Genomic DNA, 21,092 nt, shown 5'->3' on the forward strand with positions numbered 1-21,092 from the left:
AGTCACCAGTGCCACTAGCTGCTATCTCTCTCAAGTAAATGCACTAAGATCACTCCAGCCAAATATTACCAATCAAGTAGATGCTATCTCTCACTGATTCAACCGGCAACATATATTGCCAGGCATTAGATTTCAGAAATTGGTTAGCACAATGAAAAGAGGATGATTAAAGTAGCATCATGGTAAAAAAGACCATCTAATGGGCTGGGATATATAGTGACATTTTCCCTGCCAGCATTCATTAATACAAAATAGTAAATTTGTAGATTGTATGATGTTCATTATTACAATATGTTTAAGATGCCAAGATTTTCCACTTGGACTTCACAACAAGAGTGAAAATAAAGAGGGCCAAAGCCGAGGAAATTACATAAACATGCATACAAAAACAGAAGGTGTCAGTTTTCAGCATTTCCATCCAAAACTGACAAAACGCCACCATCCGGAAGCTGATTATTATTGCCATGCAGTACTCTGCAGGTGAGTGAAGGGAAGCGGCCTAGCCGGTGTTCTGCATGCCTGCGGCGATACCCTTCATGGTGAGGATAAGCGTGTCTTCCAGGCCGGGCGGGTACTCGCTCGCCGGGTTCAGCTTCACCAGTCCGGCGGGCTTGTTCTCGTCGGCGAACTCCTTGGACAGCGGCGGCTGCGGCGTCACCTTGAAGCTGGGGTCCCTTATCCGCTTCAGCGTGTAGGCCTGCAACACGTTCAGGGTGGTGATGTAGGGATTGCGCAGCCGCAGCCCCTGCTTCAGGTAAGGATCGCCTTCAAGAATATCCTTGTGCCCAGCGATCTGCACAAAACAGGACAGTACATACGTATTGATCGATCGAGTAGTCATGAGGAACTAGACTTTCATTCATATATCGTGCATTGCAGTGCAGTGCATGAATATCTATCATTCCTGTGAATTAACTTGCTGGTTTTGGTACCTGTAGGAGAAGCTGCTCTGTCTCCACGTATTTATCCCTGAGCTGCTTCCCAAAGGGCTTGAGATCGTCGGCGACAAGCAGCAAGTCATACAAGCCGGCAATGCCAGGATCTCCCTTTGCGAAAACCATCTCCAGCATGTCCAGGGTGACCCTGAAGAATGGCCACTCGTTGTACATCTCTTTGAGCTTCTGGAAGTTCTTGATGTCCTTGTCGATGGCCCACTTGAAGGCGGCGCCGACTCCCAGCCACACGGGGAGGTGGAACCTCGTCTGGGTCCACGAGAAGATCCAGGGGATGGCGCGCAGGGTCGTGATGCCGCCGCCCGGCTTCCTCTTGGCTGGCCGGCTGCCGATGTTCATCTTGCCGTACTCAGTCTCAGGGGTAGCCTGACAGACACACGAGAAAGACAGACGAATGAATTAATGACGGCATGGATGAATTCGATCGATCGTCACCAAATAAATATATATATACTGGCATATGTATATATACCGATCTGAAGTACTCGACGAATCTCGGCTCCTTGACGACGACGGAGCGGTACTCCTCCGTGGCCACGACTGCCATCTCCTCCATGAGCTTGCGCCACTCGGGCTTGGGAGACACCGGCGGGTGCATGCCGTGCTCCAGCGTGGCGGCCGTGAACCGCTGCAGAGACTGGAAGCACAGGTTCTCCTCCGCGAACATGAAATCGATGACCTCGCCCTGCACCGTCACGCGGATGGACCCGTTGATGGTGTCCGGCGGCTGGGACAGGATGGCCAGGTGCGTCGGCCCGCCACCCCTGCCCACGGTGCCGCCGCGCCCGTGGAACAAGGTCAGCTTCACGCCGTACTTCTTGGCCACCTTGGCCATCTCCTCCTGCGCCACGTAAAGCTGCCACGCCGCGGACAGGCGGCCGGCGTCCTTGCCGGAGTCGGAGTACCCGACCATCACCTGCTGCTTGCCCTTGATGTGGTCGAAGTACCAGTCCGTCGAGAAGAGCCGCTCCACGGACGCGGGCGCCGCCTGCAGGTCGCCCAGCCTCTCGAACAGCGGCACCACGGGCAGCGTCTGGCGAATGCCACACTCGCGCTGCAGGAGCTCCACGGCGAGCACGTCCGAGGGGGCCGTGCACATGGAGATGATGTAGGGGCCGAAGCTGTCGGACGGGAGCTCCGCGAGGACGTGCATCGCGCCGATGACGTCGGCGATCTCCTCTGTCATGGGAAGGTCCGGGGGCAGCAGCGGGCGCTTGCCTTTCAGCTCCGACACCAGCCACGCCATCCGCTTGTCCTCTGGCCACGAGCGGTACGACCCGATGCCGAGGTGCGTGGTGATGGCGTCGATCACGTCGGTGTGCCGCTCCGACTCCTGCCGGATGTCCAGCTTCACCAGGGAGAGCCCGAACGCGAAGACCTGGCGCAGGAGGTCCAGGAGGCTCCCGTCCGCGATGGCCTTGTCGCCGCAGTCACACAGTGATTTGTAGCACAGCTCCAGGGGCTCAAGGAACTGCATGCATGCATATATATGTATGGCATTGATGACCAAAGAAAAATATATATCATATTATTGATTGATAGCTTAAATCACACTTCAATTTCACAAAGGAATTAAGGAACATGCCGATTTACCTCTTCGATTTTGGTAAACACCGAGTCCTCAGAAATTTCAGAAAATCCAGTTGCCAGCAGATGGCGTGCACGCTCGCGTGTGTTGTATAACTTGTCCCTTACAGCACCAAGGATCACCCGGTAGGGCTCGTTTGAAGGAATTTGCTTCCAGAATTCTGCGCCAGCATCAAATACTCTTCAGAAAAATTTGCAAACTGACCCGGCTGAGACGGGGCAACATTATTCAATCAAATTTCGAAAGACTAGTGGAGACTTTGCAAAAGCCTGTGCGCGCAATCAGAATCTGCAACTTCTTCTAGCGATGTGGGTTCTCCTAGTGAGGATTCTCATATGCTATGGCGAGTGATAGTGTTTTATTACTATTTAAAACACTAAGAGAACTCCACCATTTTAATAGTGGTGGCAGACAAATCTATGAGGAGGTACGAACAAGCAAACATAGCTAGACAATAATCTGCATCTCTAAAAACGCTTACTAGCTAATTCAGTCTCTTTAAATAAATAAATTCTTCTGTTTGTAGTTACCTATGTAATACTTGGTAACTTTCTTTGAAGCTGGAGCACTCTGGAGTTCTTCGGCTCGAGCACGAAGCTCATCATTGCAGCGCCACATAGAGAGCTAGAGATATATATCAGATGAGAGTATTGTTATGGATCGGAGACACCAAAAAAAGGGCAAGCAAAAAATGAGCATTACAAAGCATTCAATCAAACACATTTGTACAGTACCTCAAACATCAAGTCTTCGACCTGATCGATGTACAAGTTTGCAGCCATCATTCTGGACAGCAAGCACACATCTCTTGTCACCTCCGGAGTAACTCTTGGATTTCCTACAGTGACAGAAATGCAAAGATATACAGACTTAAAAACATCAAACATTAGCATCAATACTATAGAACATTATATTGTTAATAAAATAGAATGACACCATCTAGTATTTTTTTTTTGGAGAAAACAAAGTTGGGCTCGAATATTGACAGGACAAGTGTTGTAAAGTAAAAATATGAATATGGATGATATAAATCAGTCCCTTGCAAAAAAAAAAAATTAACAAGTTTATGATAATTGGATATAGACTACAAAGTCTCTATTATGTCTATTTTAGAAAATAAAAAAAGAGAAAACATATAATTTAATATAAATAATTCTTTATTAGTCAGATGTATTAAACAATATATATCTTAAATTCTAGCCCGTGCGAGAGCACGGGTTGATGGACTAGTTTATCTGAACATCTATTGTAGCCAAACTAAGTGAGAATGTTTCTCTCTTAATTGAAAGATATAGAGCTCCTGCCACTTTGTTAAAAAAAGTAAGTGGAAATGTACCATCACGGTCACCACCCATCCAAGAACAGAACTTAATGAGAGGAACATTGTAGGGAAGGCGCTCATTGATGCCAATATTCTTCAGGGCTGTATCCACACGGCGCAAAAACTTAGGCACACCGTTCCATACAGTTTCATGGATGTAGCTCATCCCATAGCGCATTTCATCCTGTGGGGTGGGTTGTGCTCTCCGGATTTCATCAGTTCTGAAAGCTGCTTGGATCTGTGAACATCCAACAAAACGAATTAGAACTAAACAACCCAAACAACAAAAAATACCATAATGATGGCTTGAAGCAGTAACCTTCTCAAGTGGACATATATAAATAGATAGATACAGTGAAGGTAACGACAGAATTTAATCTCTGTTAAGATAATCATAACAAAAAACATGGTACACAGGAGAGGGAGCACTATAAGTTTTGTTTTTCATTTTTTTTGAAATCAGGAAACATTTGAAGTTTGTATCACAGACGAATTTTAGCAATCCTTATGACTCTTTAGATGATTACAGATGGTGCATAATGTTATTGTGTAGTCCTAATAACAAATTGCATATTGAGTTTCCAGTCACATTTCTATGTTTCTTATATTAAACTAATGGTACTTATTTCCATGTAGATAGTGAATTTTGTTCTGACAAGGATCACAATCCATTATCAGTTTGACATGGTGGTCTAGTCTGAAGGTTTTCTTTTGTTGAAAGTTGTGTATAATTATTCGAGAAAGTCGTACATCCTTGTTTATGTAGCTGACCTAAATAAAAATGTTGGTTCTTGTGGAACAGGTTTACTTCTAAGTATCTCATGTTTTTGCATAATCCAATCTCTCTTGATAGACTGTCTATATTTTTCCAACGGCGCACCAAACAGAGTGAATGGACATGGGGATTAGCTACTGATAAAAAAATGGACAATTACTAAAACACCTCTCTTAGCAAAAACCAGAAGCAAAAGTAAAACGGGTACCTTCCAATCACTACAACAAAGCTTCATTAGAATGAGACATAAGCTGACGTAAATTTGTACTTATTCAGAGACTGATATATGACATTATGACTTGTCTTAAATTTGTAACAATAGGAACTTGATCATAGATTAGTTAATTGAGGGTGTGGAGTTAAGACTACCTAGGGTTTGATTCCTCATCAAGGAGAAATTGGATGCCCTATTTCTTGTTAGGAAGATGCTTTGAGTACAACAACTTGAATACAACCCGATTACAACCATGCATCTAAACCATTCAACGCATTTGATAGCTTTCTATATATCTAATTGATCTTTGATCACTAGATCTTGAGTAGTACCGAAGTTCTACTCTTTGTATGAGTAAGAGATCTTGGTATAAAATGATCTTTTTTTAAGTAAGGAAATGCTTTGAGTACAGCTAGAGTATAGCATATAAACAATTCAATGTAGTTTTCATCAAGTGATCTTTAACTGTTGAATCTTAAGTCAAGTCCGCCTCATATGGTTATACATATAGCAGTCCTCTTCTTGTTAATATATAAAGGAGTCTAGTTTCTTCTTTATTAGGTTAGTTTCTGCTTTCAAGTTTGCAAAGACAGTTTAAACAGTGGAAGTTCGGTTGTTTACCTTAACTTTGTACTGATTATTTATTTATATGTGTTTAATGGGAAAACCTGACTTGACTTGTCTTGAATATGTAATGATTATGATTATATATATAATTATATAAAGACAGATATAAAAAATTTCAAATTTGTTCTGTTTTTATGTAGAATTTTTTTAAATCTGACTTTTCTTCTGAAGGTTGAGGTGCAACCACAAACCTCATGGAAACAGGTGATAATTTACTGATAATAAAAACAAATATCTGAGTATCTGAAACAGATTGGCATATAATTATTATTGTCTAGTTCTAACAATTGGTTTATTTAGCACAAGTTGTTTTCCTCAGTTTCATATATATTGATCTAGAGATGCTTATTTTTGTGAAAGGATGAGAAAATTATCAAACACCACACTGAATATATGGTGTGGAACTGTGGTTTAGTTCGAAAAGTTTATTGTCCAAAGTAGGAATGTGTAACTATTCTAGAAATAAGTAATGAATACTTGTTTGTGTATTTCAATATCCGATTGTTGTAAAAAATGTTATCTGTAGTAGCTTTTCAAATTAGTATTGTAGCAGATCATGTGCTAACAAAGTGCAGTAGATTTCACCAGCTAACGATTTGTCATCTAGATTGTGTAAGTAGAGAATATAATAAAAGATTATACATCAGAAACGAATTAGTTTTGCTGGGCGGGACAGCCAAAGATTTGCCATTTAGATTGTGCATTTCCAATTAGTTTTGCTGGGCGGGACAGCTAGTTATTGGTTGCTCTGCCTATGCAGAAATGATTTTGTTTTTGAAAAGGTTAGTTCTGGTGACTACTTGTTGGTAGCTTTAGCTAGCAAAATATATTTGGTTTTTGAAAAGAAACATTCATTTTTCTCCTATGCAGATTTACATTCAGTTATCCATTGGTTTCATTCTTGGGCTATCCTCCATAGGCATACCTTCTAGGATTTGGTTGCAACAGCCTTGCAACAATTGATGTACGTGGTCAAGGTGTTTTTCTCAAGGCACATCGGTGATGATCTAATTTTAGGATAGATAGGCATTATGGTGCTAGGCTTTTTTATTCTTTCTTTTAGGCTGCATATACAACATACTTATTTGCAGACGTGGGTTCTAGATTATTATATTAACTCGATCTAATCATCTTGGATTAACAAAATCCTTCCTTCATGGAAAAGAACTTTGGTGGCTTAGTATAGATTACATAATTGTGATCCCGATCTGCTTCAAATGTCTAATGATCATGTATGATAGAAAAGATTACTCATGGTTATCTAAAGAGTGGAAATATGTTATGTCTCATGTTTTTAATGATTATTTAGAGTGGAAAAAATGAATTTCCTAAATTTTTAATTATAGTTTAGAGAGTGAAAATCAGACGTTCTGATTTGTAATGATTACCTAGAGAATAGGATAATGTGACATTCTTAAATGTTATCAATGTTTTAAATGATTCTTCGTGCTTATTCATATATATAGAGTGAAGAAATCTGACTTGTGCTCTAGTGAAGTGCAGCCAGACACCTCACACAAACATATATATTGACATATCAATTGAAGATTAATTTCTCTGGCCCACTTGTCGTGCCCAATGTCTTAAGCTCATGAGTCCACTTCTATTCTATCCCTATCAAAGAAAGAATGTAACGACGCAAAAAGAGATAGACACTTGACAGGACAGTGATTGAAAAACTTCTACGAGAATGGCTCAAACAGTTTTCGAATTTGCAGGAATCGTGTAAGTGTGTATCGGAGGCTCTTGGTACAGTGTTATATTCTCAGGTGTGAAATGCATGTATGTATACCTCTCTCTGCAGAGCCTCGTCGAGCTCCTTCTTGTCCTCGGCCGTGATGTCCTTGGCACTCAGCTGCGTCAGGCGATTCCGGATCCTGCGACGACAAGATCGATCAACATTTTTTTTTGTTCCGGAAATCGAAAGGGATTTAATTATTTGGACGCAGATATGATTGCAGAATGAGAGAGTCATATATATACGGTAGGTACCTGGCGTTTTTCTGCAGGAGCGACCTCCTGGCGGACTGCGTGGGGTGCGCGGTGAAGACGAGGTCGACGCACTGGTTCTTGAGCGCCTCGAACACCTCCTCGGGGGTCTTGCCGAGCGACACGAGGCGCTTGAGCGTCTCCTCGATGTCGGACTCGGTGGTGGCGGAGCCCTCGTCGGAGAAGTCCCCGTGCTTGAGCTTGCTGTTCCGGCGGCGGTGCGCCAGCTCCACCTCCTCGGCCAGGTTGGCGAGGTTGAGCATGTGCAGGATGGAGCTCGCCACCAGGATGGCGTCGGCGGGGGCCAGCGCCGTGAGCTTGGCGCCCAGCTCGCCCAGCTTCGACGTGTCCTTCTTGCCCTCGTAGTCCGCCGACACCTCGTAGCACTCCTGGACCTGCATGCATGCATTTGATGAGCTCTAGATACAGGCGAACTGAACGGCAATCAAAGAACAGCTAGGTGGTGATTGGTTTGATGGGCTCTACGTACAAATTCGCGAAGGCTGGGGCCGTGGAGGTCCTGGAGGATGTCGAGGAAACGGTCGGCGAGCAGGGCGTCGTACTGGATGAGCTCCTCGGAGACCTTGCCGGGGGCCAGGGCACGGAGCTGCGCGTCGATGGAGTGGTGCCGCTGGGACGCCATGGCGGGCGCGGCGGCGGGGAGCGCGAAGCTGAGATGGTTGGATCAGCGGCGCCGGCGCGGCGTGTTGCTCGTGCTGCTGCTCTGCTGCGTGATGATCAATGCAGTGCGCGGGCCGGTGGCTTCAAATAGGGATGGGGAGATGGCGAGTGTGTGGTCGGTGTGCACGGGATTGCGCGGCCCTTGGCGTTTGGAAAGGCATGCATGTGGTCGGCGGTAACGGTAGCCGAGAGCTGCGGCTGTGGCTATGCTCCTTTTGGCATGGCTCGCTGCTGTGGACGTACTTTGTCACTGCGCACTTGCCTACTTGCGTTATTCCGCTGCTTGCAGGATGTGGAGAGGGGCGTCTGCTAGCGGTAACCGCAAGGGAGAGCTGCGGCCGCGGCTTGCTCATTGCTCCTTGCTCATTTTGGCTTGGCTCGCTGCTGTTGACGTACTTTGTCACCGCTCACCTGCCTTCTTGTGCTATTCGGTTGGCTGATGGGTCTGCAGGATGTGGACAGGGGCGCCTGTTTGCAGTCAAGGCTGGATTCGGGGGATCGCAAGAATTTGGAGGAACGCTTGCTCGCGATGTATGTGGAGGAGAGGGGGTCTGTTAGCCACTGTTAGGAACATAGATAGATTATCCTATATCCATATAAATTGTGAAAATAAAATTTGATTTCCTCAAGAGACGACCGAAATTAAAATGAACTTGTGGTTAAGAAGATGGGCTACAATACATGGCTGCCGTAGGGATAAGGGTTAGGTTATACATGGCTGCCATAGGGATAAGGGTGTTACTCTACCAAGGGCACCATACAGGTGGCTGCACTGCATTCAGGCGCTGCCAAAACCCAGCGCGCACACGCGGTCAAGCCGACACAGATTTGGACAATACGATGTGTAGCTGGTGGTGGTGAAAATATGCGGATTTAAGATGTCGATTTGGGTTGGGAGATGGGAGCAACTTATCGTCGCGGATCTCCACACAAAAAGATCGAAGAATTAGAAATGTAAACTGTATATATGCTTAAATGTACATGTTTACTGAATTATATATGGCTCGATGCATTAGTTATCACAATTAAAAATTAGGTAATGCTAGGTAACTGAGCATGGAAAAAGCATCGAACTTTGACCTTGCATTTAGTACCAAACAACATATCCTAACAACTTACATCTCCGGATCCTCAGCTTGCTATCAACATGTGTGCCATTAGATCGAGCAGTTCGAGATCTGGATCAACCATGGCAAGATTGATAGAATTCCCAATTTCTCATATATGCAAATAGTAGCACTGCAAATGTTCACTTTCAATAACAGTAGTTGTCACGTATGAGTGTAAGTACGTGATGATAATGCATATAAAGACGTAACGATGTTTCATGATATTTTCAGTTATACATTCATGTGAAAAGTGCAAAAAGAAACATGGGACCCTCAATTCTTACTTTAAAGAAAGATGTGGCATTGCGTTTCAAAGAAACATGGAAAAAGCATCGACTTTCGACCTTGCATTTAGTACCACACCACATCTCCTAACACCATATATATCTAGATCCCTATCAACATGCATGTGCGCGTTAGATCGAGCAGGTCGAGATCTGGATCAGCCATGGCAAGATAGAATTCCCAATTTCCCATATGCAAATAGTAGCACTGCAAATGTTCTCTTCCAACAGTAGTTGTCACGTACGAGGAAAGCAGCAAACTAATCTATCACTCCATCAATTAACATCTCAGAACACAAAAGGATGAGATTAAAGGAAAAGATTCAATTTGAGTTCATAATTTAGAGCATATATATATATATATTATTTTTTAAACACATGAGAACATGTTTGACTCCAGAATTCAATTAGTAATAGCATGCGGAGCACATTGTGGTCCTACGTTGCAACCCTTGAAGCCTGTTTCTTCCCCACCATAAGCTGGACAAAAATACCGGTATGACATTTGAAATAAATGTCGCATTTACTAAAAGATGATCTTTTGAAGCACGAAACAGTTGAATTTTCATGTACAGGGGAACTGAAAATTTAGAGCTGCACAGTTTCAACATGGAGACAATTTAGTTGTGAAAAAATAGAATCTATGACTGTTATAGTTTTTTTTTTTGCGATGAAAGAAGAATTATATTAGTGCTACTGTTTTAATGAGTTCGTGATGATTCAATAGAATCTATGACAACACTTGTGCTACTTTTCAACGTGTATTACACGATTAGTGATTTGATTAATACAGTTTTATGGTTTAGAAGATTTTGACCATGAAGACTTGTGCAACATATATTACACAGAAAACGATTGTGGTTCAAACAAAAGAAAATTTGTTGGCCAAGAAATTTATGATATTGAAGTAACTAAATAGGGAGAATTATTTTGAAGGATGAAAATAAATTTTGGGACCAAGAAATTGAAAATAGACGTTGAAAACAACATCCGTTCTTGGACAAATGCACAGCTATGATTAGGGACAAATATAGAGATCTCTATCGGTGGAAGTATTCGCGTGCTCCCACTCTTGCACCCCTTCTACGCAGCCTCACGTATCCTGCACCATGTATCAGGGAAAAACACACAATGACCACTTATCGCTCCTGGCTCTTGCGCCCCTTCGACGCAACCTCACGTCTCCTGCACCATGCATCAGGGAAAAACAACACACAACGAGCACTTAGCAGAGAGAGAAAATATGAGCGCCTAGCAACCTCTAAACTTTGGCTTAGACACGAACAAAACGAACATAGCGCACCAGCTTAACTCATTCCGACTACAAGAGCCTTCGAACACCAACACCAGTCAACCATACTTACGGCACATCACTGGGTGGGAGCAGCGAAGCGCTCATTTCTCCATAGTACTTCTAACAACCAATAAAATGCGGGTTGGATTAAGATGAAATCACTCCTAAAATATCTAGGGCTAAGGTGGGGTTAGGGTAGAACCAGAATTCATTAAGACTTAAGTACGCATGCATGCACTCTCTCTCTCTCTCTCTCTCTCTCTCTCTCTCCATATATACACACCAAATACCTTCGTGTGGCCCAGATAGTACAGGCCACAGGATTCTCGTGTGTGTTGGCATGAGTGTTAGCAGCGTCATTATGTTGGGCAATATGGCTTACAAGAAACAAAGTTGTTTTTGACAAATGCATTATGGAAAGAACGCAATGCCAGATGCTTCAGAGATGCCTCCACAACAGTGAACGACATGTTGGCGCTCATAAAAGCCGAGGCAGATCGTTGGATCAAGGCGGGGGCGCAAGGCCTGAGTAGTTTAGCTTCCAGAGAGTAGCTACTGCCCGCAGGTGTTTAAGGAGTCTAGCAAAATGTAATCTCTAAGCATGCCTCGTCCCCGGGCCAAACCTTATACTTTAAACTATTCTCCTTCTTAAGGCAATGATAAGCAACTCTCTTGCGTATTCGAGAAAAAACAAATGCAAACCAGATCTTTCTTGCATGTATTATTCAGGGGACGCACTGGCTCCAATTGTGGGTGCACTTACAATGTCATGAGGAATAGAGGGATGTACTAATCCATGTCTGTAGCCTCCTCGAAGGGTCCGTCTTGCAGTTCTTCGTGTCAAATGGATGGTTATCTACTAGTTGGATTGGCCTTCATTAGTTTAAACTTTCGTGTGTCGTTTTGAGCTTCGTGTTTACTTGTAAGAACTCAATTGGTTTGTTTGGGTGCTGTAACTCTGTAATAATGGTCTGATTCTATATTATGTAGATAAAACCGGATATTGGTCATGTTCTCTTGAACTGCTTATCAATCATGGTATAATATTTTTCTCTCACAACAAAACAGCATCAGCCGGCTTATTAGCCACAGAAACCATTAGCCGAACATGACGTTAACTATCCTTTATCTAAAAAAATATAGCCTCACAGCCACATACCTCCTATGTACCTTTTTAATTGTCTTTCTCACATACGGAGAAGTCAAACATACTTAACTTCAACTATATAGATAAGAGATTATTAATACTTATGGTGCGTAATAAATATCATTAGATTAAATATTGTATATGTTTTTATAATGAGCTTTGCTACGGTACTCTGCCACTAGATAGTGCCCATCATTCATGTCTCTGTTTCGCGCCAGAATTGAAGATGTGGATCGGTATGGCGGTGTGCATTCCATCGAGCACATGACGAGCAATTTAGTCATTTCATCGAGCATATGATGAGCAATTTAGTCGAACATATGCACGAATGAGCAATGGACGGACATGCGAAGTTGAGATTTGCTCATCTAGTGCGGATCTCGACAGGGTCCTTATCTGGGAGGAGCTCTGGCATGCCGTCTAAGATGCAGTTGGTGTCCCCATCCGTGTACACGAGCAGCGAGAAGGTGCGCTAACCTCAAGCGAAAACAAGAGCACACGCGAATCAGGGCGCCTCCACCTTGCATCTGTGAGGAGTGAGATAGATGGATCATGGCCGTCGTGCAGTTTTTCCATCCCCCTCTTGCCTTTTCCACTTTTCCCTCACGGAGCTTCGCCGTCCAGCTTCATCCGTCCCTAGTGAGCATCTCCTCCGTATCCTTGCCGTTCCCTTGGCCTGCGCCACCATTCTGCTGGCCCTATCACCGCCGTCGCGCAGCTACCCACGCCAGCCCCTGTGGCCGGGGCACTGGGTGCCACCTCTGCCACTGCGGGGACCCTCCACGGACGTGTTGAGGCCGGTCGGTGCCCGCCTTGCCCTCGCCATGGCCGCGGTGGCCGGCCAGGCCGGGGATTGGCCTGCTGGCCTCTCTCCCCTGCTCGTGTGGGTTGAGGAGAGGAGCAGGGGCTCAAGAGGAGAAGGAGGGAAAGCTTAGAGGGGGTTTTGCAAATTCAGGAAGAGTTTTATTATTTTTTGCACGAATTGGTTTGTGCTCTCCTCGAGGTCCTTCCGACAAACTACGCGGGGAGGAGCCTCATGGGACTCTGACTGCGCGGGTCTCTACCTCACGTGGGCCACGGCCACACCCAGCGTGTTAGGCTAGGCCTCGCACCACGTGGACCGGCCCACCGCGTTGGGGCTAAAAGCATCTAGGCCCCTAGTTGGGTTTTGGTGATTAATGACAATACGTGATTACAAGCAATTAAGTTAGGTCACGGTAATGGAGATCGATTGAGCTATCATGGTGGTCATGCCCCTACGATGAAAATCGTTTCAGTTTTCAAAGGATGGACAACAAGATTAAGGATGCACTAGTTCTAAGTGTCGTTTGGAGTTGAGGAGACACTTAGAGTAGTTTAGGACTTTGTTTTTCCTTTGGCCATACTATTAAGGGGGGTATGGATGGGTAGCTTGACCTAGGTGAGTCTAGTGGGTTAGGTGTGGTGCACACTTGTCAAATCTAGCACTAGGTAGCTCCTAAAAAGCCCTTAGATCCATTGGAGCAAACTTCATTCATGTATGATTGAGAGTTGGAAGTGAATGGAGGGTCAAATACTAACCGGACGCTGGTTCCGGTGTGACCGAACGCTAGCACAGAGTTCGGTCAATTGATTTGATCAAGGTGATTTTGTCTGGTGCGACCGGACACTAAGAGGTGAGTGACCGGAAAGAGTCCGGTCAATTGATTTGATCAAGGTGATTTTGTCTGGTGCGACCGGACGCTAAGAGGTGAGTGACCGAACGCTGGGTGCCAGCGTCCGGTCGACTCCAGTAAGGTTCTAGAGAGGGAAAATTGTGATCGGACACGTCCGGTCACAACTTAAACACTGGATTTCGGGGAGAACTGACCGGAGCGTCCGGTCACCCCGCAGAGGCACATAACGGTTCGTTTTGAACACGGGTGTATAAATACTTCCTCCATTCGTGTGAGGGGGTACTTTTGCTCATTCCAATAGCTGAGAAACACCCTTGAGAGTGCCAAGAAGAGTAAGGTCCTAGTGAGGTGATTGAGATTTTAGAATCCCAAAGAGAGCCCTCATTAGTGAAAGCAAGAGTAGCAAACTGTGCATCCACTCTTCTCATTAGGCTTGTCGTGGTCAAGTGAGAGTTCATGCTGGTTACTTTTGGTGATCGCCATCACCTAGACAGCTTGGTGGTGATTGGGAGCTTGGTGATCATCTGGCAGAGCTTGTGGATGACCCAACTCAAGTTATAAGCGGTTGTGGGTGATTCACCGCGACGGAGTGTCAAAGAATCAACCCGTAGAGAGCACTTGATCCTTGCGCGGATCAAGGGGGAGTTACACCCTTGCGCGGGTGCTCCAACGAGGACTAGTGGGAGTGGCGACTCTTGATACCTCGGCAAAACATCGCCGCATTCCTCCTTCTCTCTTTACTTTGAGCATTTACTTTGTGCAATTCAATTCTTGTCATTTACATTCATAGAATTGCCATGCTAGAGTAGGATTGGATCATAGGTTGCTAAACTTTTGTATGGTAGATCAATAGAAACACTTTCTAGGCATAAGGGGTTAATTGGGCTAACCGTAGGACTTAATTATTGCAAAGAAATTTAGAATTAGCCCAATTCACCCCCCCTCTTGGGCATCTTGATCCTTTTAATTGGTATTAGAGCCTTGTGCTTATATATTTATACTTAACCATCTAGAGAAAGATGTCTCACGGGGATGGTCCTCCTCCTATCTTTGAGGGGGGTTATTTTCCTTATTGGAAAATCCGCATGGAGGCGTATTTAGAAGCTCTAGATGTTGGAATACTTAGAGCCACCTCACAAGGCTTCCCAAAACCTCGGGATGCTACACACGTATAAGGCGATGAGCTGAATTACGAGAAATGGAATGCAAAGGCTCAAAACACCATCTTTAGAGGCCTTTGCAAAGATGTGTTTAACTGGGTGAGGAACCACAAAGACGCCATGCACTATGGTCAGATATTTGTGCGCTCCATGAGGGAACAAAGAGCGAGCGTGAGGAACGCTATCATCTTGTCATGAAAAAGCTAAATTCATTTGAGATGCTTCCCAAAGAGAGTGCTAATGAAATGTACTCATGTTTGAATGTTCTTGTAGAGGAAGTCAATGGGCTTGGCCTTACTCAAATGCAACCATCCGATGTTGTAAGAAAGATTTTGAGTGTCCTCCCCATTGAAAAATATGGGCATATTGTGACCGTGCTTCATCAAGGTGATCTTTCCACCGCTACACCGACACAAATCTTGGGAAAGATCAATGCTCATGAGATGTACATGCACATCACACCTCAAGATGGCTCATCCTCTACAAAGAAGAAAGAAAAAGACTTAGCATTCAAAGCTAGCCAAGAGAACGCAAAGCAAGGCTTGAGTATGAGAGCTCAAGTGATGATGAAGTTGATGATGCTAGTCTTGCTCTCATGGTGAGAAGAACCACCAATATGCTAAAGAAGCTCAATAAGAGTGGCAACAAGTTTGATGGTAAGAAAAAGAAGTTCTTCACTAACTCTAGAAGGAAGCCAATCTCGGAGATGGATTGCTACAATTGTGGAGAACTTTGTCATCTAGCACACCAATGCACAAAGCCCAAGAAAGACAAGTACAATGGCAAGAAAGATGACTCAAGTAATGAAGAAGAAGATGAGAAGAAGAAAAACAAGCCATACAAGAAGAAAGATGGCAAGGACTTTCACAAGAAGAAGAAGAAGAATGGGAAGGCCTACATCGTCGGTGGTTGGCTCACGGACATTGATTCATCAAGTTGCTCATCCGATGATGATAGTGATAATGAGAAGGTGGCCGCCATTGTGATGGCACATAGTTCCAGCTCGCTCCTCGTACCTCAGCGCCCGACTCGTCCGCTGTAGCCCCACCAACCGACCCTTAGGTTTTGGTATTTGACGCCAAAGGGAGAGAGGGATCGATTATGTTGGACTTAGGGGGAGCGACTTATCTAGGGGGAGTTTAGATTATCTATTATATTTGGTTTTTATGTGTGATACACTTTTATGCATTCATGTGTTTACTTTCATGCATCGAACTATATTTATGTGATAGTGATATCTACGTGATCGTGATATTTGACATATGTGCTCTCTACTTTGAATTATTTATATGTCATATCACGTGTGTTATGCTCATTTGCTTTGCTTCCACGTTTTACTCTGATGCAAATGAGCTTTATTACTTGTACTCGTGCTTATTTCATATCTTTTGAGTACATCATATTGGCTTGGGTCATATAAGCTTGCCTAACACTTTTGTTCTTATTGTCAAAAGCTTATATGAACCAAGCATGTTAAAAACCTCATCTCTTTCACATACTCGAGGTGGTATTGTCATCAATCACCAAAAAAGGGGAGAGTGAAAGCATCTAGGCCCTTAGTTGGGTTTTGGTGATTAATGACAATACGTGATTACTGTGACTAACGTGTGTTTTGCAGAGGCAACTAAGTTAGGTCACGGTAATGGAGATCGATTTGGCTATCATGGTGGTCATGCCCCTACGATGGAAATCGTTTTGGTTTTCAAAGGATGGACGACAAGGTTAAGGATGGACTAGTTCTAAGTGTCATTTGGAGTTGAAGAGACACTTAGAGTAGTTTAGGACTTTATTTTTCCTTTGGCCATACTATTAAGGGGGGTATAGATGGGTAGCTTGACCTAGGTGAGTTTAGTGTGTTAGGTGTGGTGCACACTTGTCAAATCTAGCACTAGGTAGCTCCTAAAAAGCCCTTAGATCCATTGGAGCAAACTTCATTCATGTATGATTGAGAGTTGGAAGTGAATGGAGGGTCAAATACTGACCGGACGCTGGCACAGAGTCCGGTCAGTTCATTTGATCAAGGTGATTTCGTTTGGTGCGACTGGACGCTGGGTGCCAGCATCCGGTCGAGTCTAGTAAGGTTCCAGAGAGGGGAAATTGTGACCGAACGCGTCCGATCAGTGCTGACCGGACGCTGTCCAGCGTCCGGTCACAACTTAAACACTAGATTTTGGGGAGAACTGACCGGAGCATCCGGTCAACATGACCGGAGCGTCCGATCACCCCGTAGAGGCACATAACGGTTCATTTTGAATATGGGTGTATAAATACTTCCTCCATTAGTGTGAGGGGGTACTTTTGCTCATTCCAACAGCTGAGAAACACCCTTGAGAGTGCCAAGAAGAGCAAGGTCCTAGTGAGGCGATTGAGATTTAAGAATCCCAAAGAGAGCCCTAATTAGTGAAAGCAAGAGTAGCAAAGTGTGCATCCACCCTTCTCATTAGGCTTGTCGTGGTCAAGTGAGAGTTTGTGCTTGTTACTCTTGGTGATCGTCATCACCTAGACGGCTTGATGGTGATTGGGAGCTTGGTGATCATCCAGCGGAGCTTGTCGATGACCCAACTCAAGTTGTGAGCGGTTGTGGGTGATTCACCATGATCGAGTGTTAAAGAATCAACCCGTAGAGAGCACTTGATCCTTGCGCAGATCAAGGGGAGCTACACCCTTGCGCGGGTGCTCCAACGAGGACTAGTGGGGAGTGGCAACTCTCCAATACCTTGGCAAAACATCGCCGCATTCCTCCTTCTCTCTTTACTGAGCATTTACTTTGAGCAATTCAATTCTTGTCTTTTATATTCATAGAATTGTCATGCTAGAGTAGGATTGGAACATAGGTTGCTAATCTTTTGTGCGGTAGATCAATAGAAACACTTTCAGAGGTGGTGCACCCAGGCTATAGGACTTAATTATTGCAAAGAAATTTAGAATTGGCCCAATTCACCCCCCTCTTGGGCATCTTGATCCTTTTAGGGGCGGTGCGCCTAGGCCATGGGCCGCGTACGCGCGCTACAGGCTATGGGCCCTCTCCACCTCTAGGCCTTAGGCACCGACAGAACACGGGCGTGCTTTGGGCCACCGCGGTGGGGCAGGCCGTGGGCTAGGCTTTCCAAAGGAAAACTCGTTTCCCCTTTTTCTTTTCATTGGAAACTTCAATAATTCACTAAAAATCATAGAAAGTTAAAAAAATACCATACTAGTTTTGTTAGCTTCCTAAAATTATTCTTTATCCATAGATGTTATGTATATTGTTAGCTTGTGCTTTGTCAATTGTGTAATAATTCATCCTTGCATTGTTGCACGCTTATAGGTTCCGTCGTGACCAAGATCATGCTGGAGACGGACCCAAAATACAAGGAGGTGGTCGAGAAGTATAGGAGGAGGTACTCGTTGAGGTGTGGTCCAAAGCCTTCACTGACTACCCATTTTAGATCCAAGGCAAGCCCCTATGCATAACCCCTATTTTTACAAGCACTTGTTATTTTGTTGATGTGCATTAAGTTGATCATGTTGTACATTATGCTATAGGACTTACGTTAGAGAAGTCGAGTGACACCACTACAGAAAACTTAACCGAGTCAGGCAAAAATGATAACCGAGGCGGGCATCCCAACCGCCTCCGTCGAAAGGTCACGGTTAATCCAGCCTTAACGGAGGCGGTTGGTTGCCTGCCTCAGTTAATCAAATAAAAAAATAAAAAACAAAAACCCATGGACAAGCCCAACGAGCAGACCCATGGGCCTGCCGATCCCATGCATGGGCCACCTCAATGCTCGTCGGAGCGCCCCACGCCGCTGTCGGAGCGCACGCTAGAGGGGCCGTTCACTGGATCCACTGCCTCTTCATGAGCATAGCCGAATCCTAGCTACTCCTTGCCGGATCTAGGCTCATCCTTGCACGGATCCACCGCCACTGCATGAGCACCGCCGGATCTAAGCTCCTCCTCACCGGAACCGGGCTCGTCCTCGCTAGATTTGAAGTAGTTGCTGCTGCTGCCGGAGGAGGGCTCGACCTCGCTGGATCTGGAGGAGCTGCTACTGCCGGTTCCAAAGGAGCCACCTAGAGAAGGAGAGGGCCTATCATGCCTCCAGCAGCAGGGGGAGGAGGGCATGGGGAGGAGGGGCGCCATCATGGAGGAGGGGCAAGGCCGGTGAGGGAGAGGGAGAGGGAGGGGAGGGGAGGGGTGTGAAATGATCCACGATTTCCTCAAAGGGAAATCCACAGATTACATTATAATGTGAGAGTCCAAGAAGACCAAACTATCACATTATCATTATTCAGTTGATATCATAGTTCATACATCATAGAATTACTAGTTTACAAGGTAATACAACATTTGATATCACACCTAAGTACAACATATACTAGCAGAAACGCACACATAACAGCATCAGAGTACATGTAGCGCATCGATGGGGGAAGGCTCCTCCTTCACGGGCAATTATCAGAGTCGGCGTAGAAGGTCAGCAGGCGTAGACTTCATCACCTCAACCAAACTTGAGCGTAGGAACGAGACCATCTAATCCTACTAATCTCCACTATCATCATAGATTACATCCAAAACATGCCAAAAATCTTTCAGTATGATTTGTACTGGCCACTAGCTCCCACCCAATGCTTTGTGTTTGCTTTGTGGTAAGTGAAATGCAAGGGTAGAGCAAAAAGCCTATTTATGGCTATAGTTTTCCTATGTAAGTTCATCAATATTTTATAATAGCTCATCAAATTTTAATCCATCTCATCCACACACGTTCACCCATCCCATCACACACATCTCACCACACTCTCACTCTCTAGGCGGCAAGGACGACTCCCTCTCGTGCCTTGCCTCAACGGCCAAAGCCAGAAACCAACACCAAACCCAGTAGGGAGAAGAAGAAAGGACACCTCTCACTAATCAAGGGAAGTGTAGGTCATAGGAATGCCCATATCCGTGGACACGGCTATACATATAGATCGATTAACTCTATAGAGCGTGTACACCTAGAACCACAAGATCACCGTCATCGACTATGGCCACCATCTAGGTTGATACTGGGCTGCCCCCAACCGATACGATGCCACCCTGCCACTCAGCCCTAAGTCACCCCAAAGTCCACCGGCACGCTAAGACTGTGAGACGTAGTACCGGGCCCTCAAGGTCACTATGCTATCTTAGGAGGGTGTGAGCCATACGACTGTATCTCCCTACACTATCACCTACATCCTAGGTAGTAGTGGCACCGCCCTAGCTGGTCAACATCCATCCCCCGCCCATTCAGGAATGAGTGGTGTGTACATAGGGTCCTATGATCCGGTTCTCTCGATATACTAGTCCTTAGGGGGACCAGACATAACATCTTCTCAAGTGGGGTTAACCGACACCCTATTCCTTGACGGCACCTCCTCCCCAAGGGCTCATCCCTACGAGGCATCCCGGGGTCTACTCCACTCACATGTACCCACCATAGGTACCTCTCATCATAGAGGATGCTCAGGTCACACCCTTCCGACAAGACTTGTCCCAAGGACTCGTCATAGAATCCTATATGGTCGACTCAACACTCACCACATACCCAAGACGCACGCCAAGATCTCCCCAAGTTATTACCACCTTATTGGCACCGAGTGCCATAGCCACTCACAAACAATCCTCTACCAAGCATCACATCATAGATATAATGCGTAGTAGAAGTAAGCAGTAAGTAGTAAGCGAGCATCTAGCCTAACAGCGGGTGTGCAGGGATAAAGGTTTGTGTCAAGCTAGTGGCTTTAAGCAATTATACCACGCAACCTATCATAGTTCATTTGTATAAAATAAAGCACTAGCAGCTATATTATTGCATGCCTAATAGGATTGTACAAGGTTGGGTGGGACGTGGCACCATCGTTCCGCCATCGCCTGCTTAGTGTATGCTAGGTCAACTTCGTCTCGCAAGTCCTTGTCTAGAGCTGCTACACGCGTAACCAGTAACACTATATGCTAGAGATCATCACAAATAACCAATAAAACGATGAAGACCCAAATGCACTCATACATGGCTGTGAATTTAAGGATGGCTCGGGAACATGATAGGCACAAGGTGGCTTAGGTCATGGCTAGGGTGCCATGGTGGGATTCGGTTCTGCCTGGTCATACGATTGGTGGTAACTTGGACTCTCATGGCTACATGGGTTGAACATGCCGATGTTGTGTCGAGTTAGTATTGGATATCCAGGAGGTCAACAAATGGAGGTCCACCTATGCCATTGCTCGGTTTAGGTAGGTCCTGGTATTACCATGTTCTATGCCGAAGGCAGGTTACACAGCTGTAGGATG

At 45.1% G+C, this 21,092-nt stretch overlaps 1 protein-coding gene across 1 annotated transcript; it reads right to left on the reverse strand.

Annotated features, from left to right (window-relative positions):
- Window positions 1-212: 212 nt before the first annotated feature.
- On the reverse strand, window positions 213-8,214 carry LOC136526705 (phosphoenolpyruvate carboxylase 3-like). Its single transcript, XM_066519289.1, has 10 exons — window positions 7,958-8,214; window positions 7,471-7,862; window positions 7,271-7,355; window positions 3,878-4,100; window positions 3,276-3,379; window positions 3,072-3,165; window positions 2,547-2,701; window positions 1,426-2,424; window positions 933-1,319; window positions 213-793 (listed from the first exon to the last, which is right to left on the reverse strand). The coding sequence occupies exons 1-10, from the start codon at window positions 8,108-8,110 to the stop codon at window positions 500-502; spliced, it is 2,886 nt and encodes a 961-aa protein (XP_066375386.1). The 5' UTR covers window positions 8,111-8,214; the 3' UTR covers window positions 213-499.
- Window positions 8,215-21,092: the final 12,878 nt, after the last annotated feature.

The sequence above is a fragment of the Miscanthus floridulus genome, chromosome 19, assembly GCF_019320115.1.
Source record: "Miscanthus floridulus cultivar M001 chromosome 19, ASM1932011v1, whole genome shotgun sequence".
In the NCBI taxonomy this organism is placed as follows: Eukaryota; Viridiplantae; Streptophyta; class Magnoliopsida; order Poales; family Poaceae; genus Miscanthus; species Miscanthus floridulus.

What these genes read in the sequence shown, in the direction of transcription:
- LOC136526705 (XM_066519289.1), bottom strand. Translation starts at nt 8,110, where the DNA reads ATGGCGTCCCAGCGGCACCACTCCATCGACGCGCAGCTCCGTGCCCTG. An exon ending in CTCCTGCAGAAAAACGCCAG is followed by an intron (nt 7,356 to 7,470) that starts GTACCTACCGTA and finishes TTGTCGTCGCAG; the next exon opens with GATCCGGAATCGCCTGACGC. An exon ending in TGTTTACCAAAATCGAAGAG is followed by an intron (nt 2,425 to 2,546) that starts GTAAATCGGCAT and finishes GCATGCATGCAG; the next exon opens with TTCCTTGAGCCCCTGGAGCT.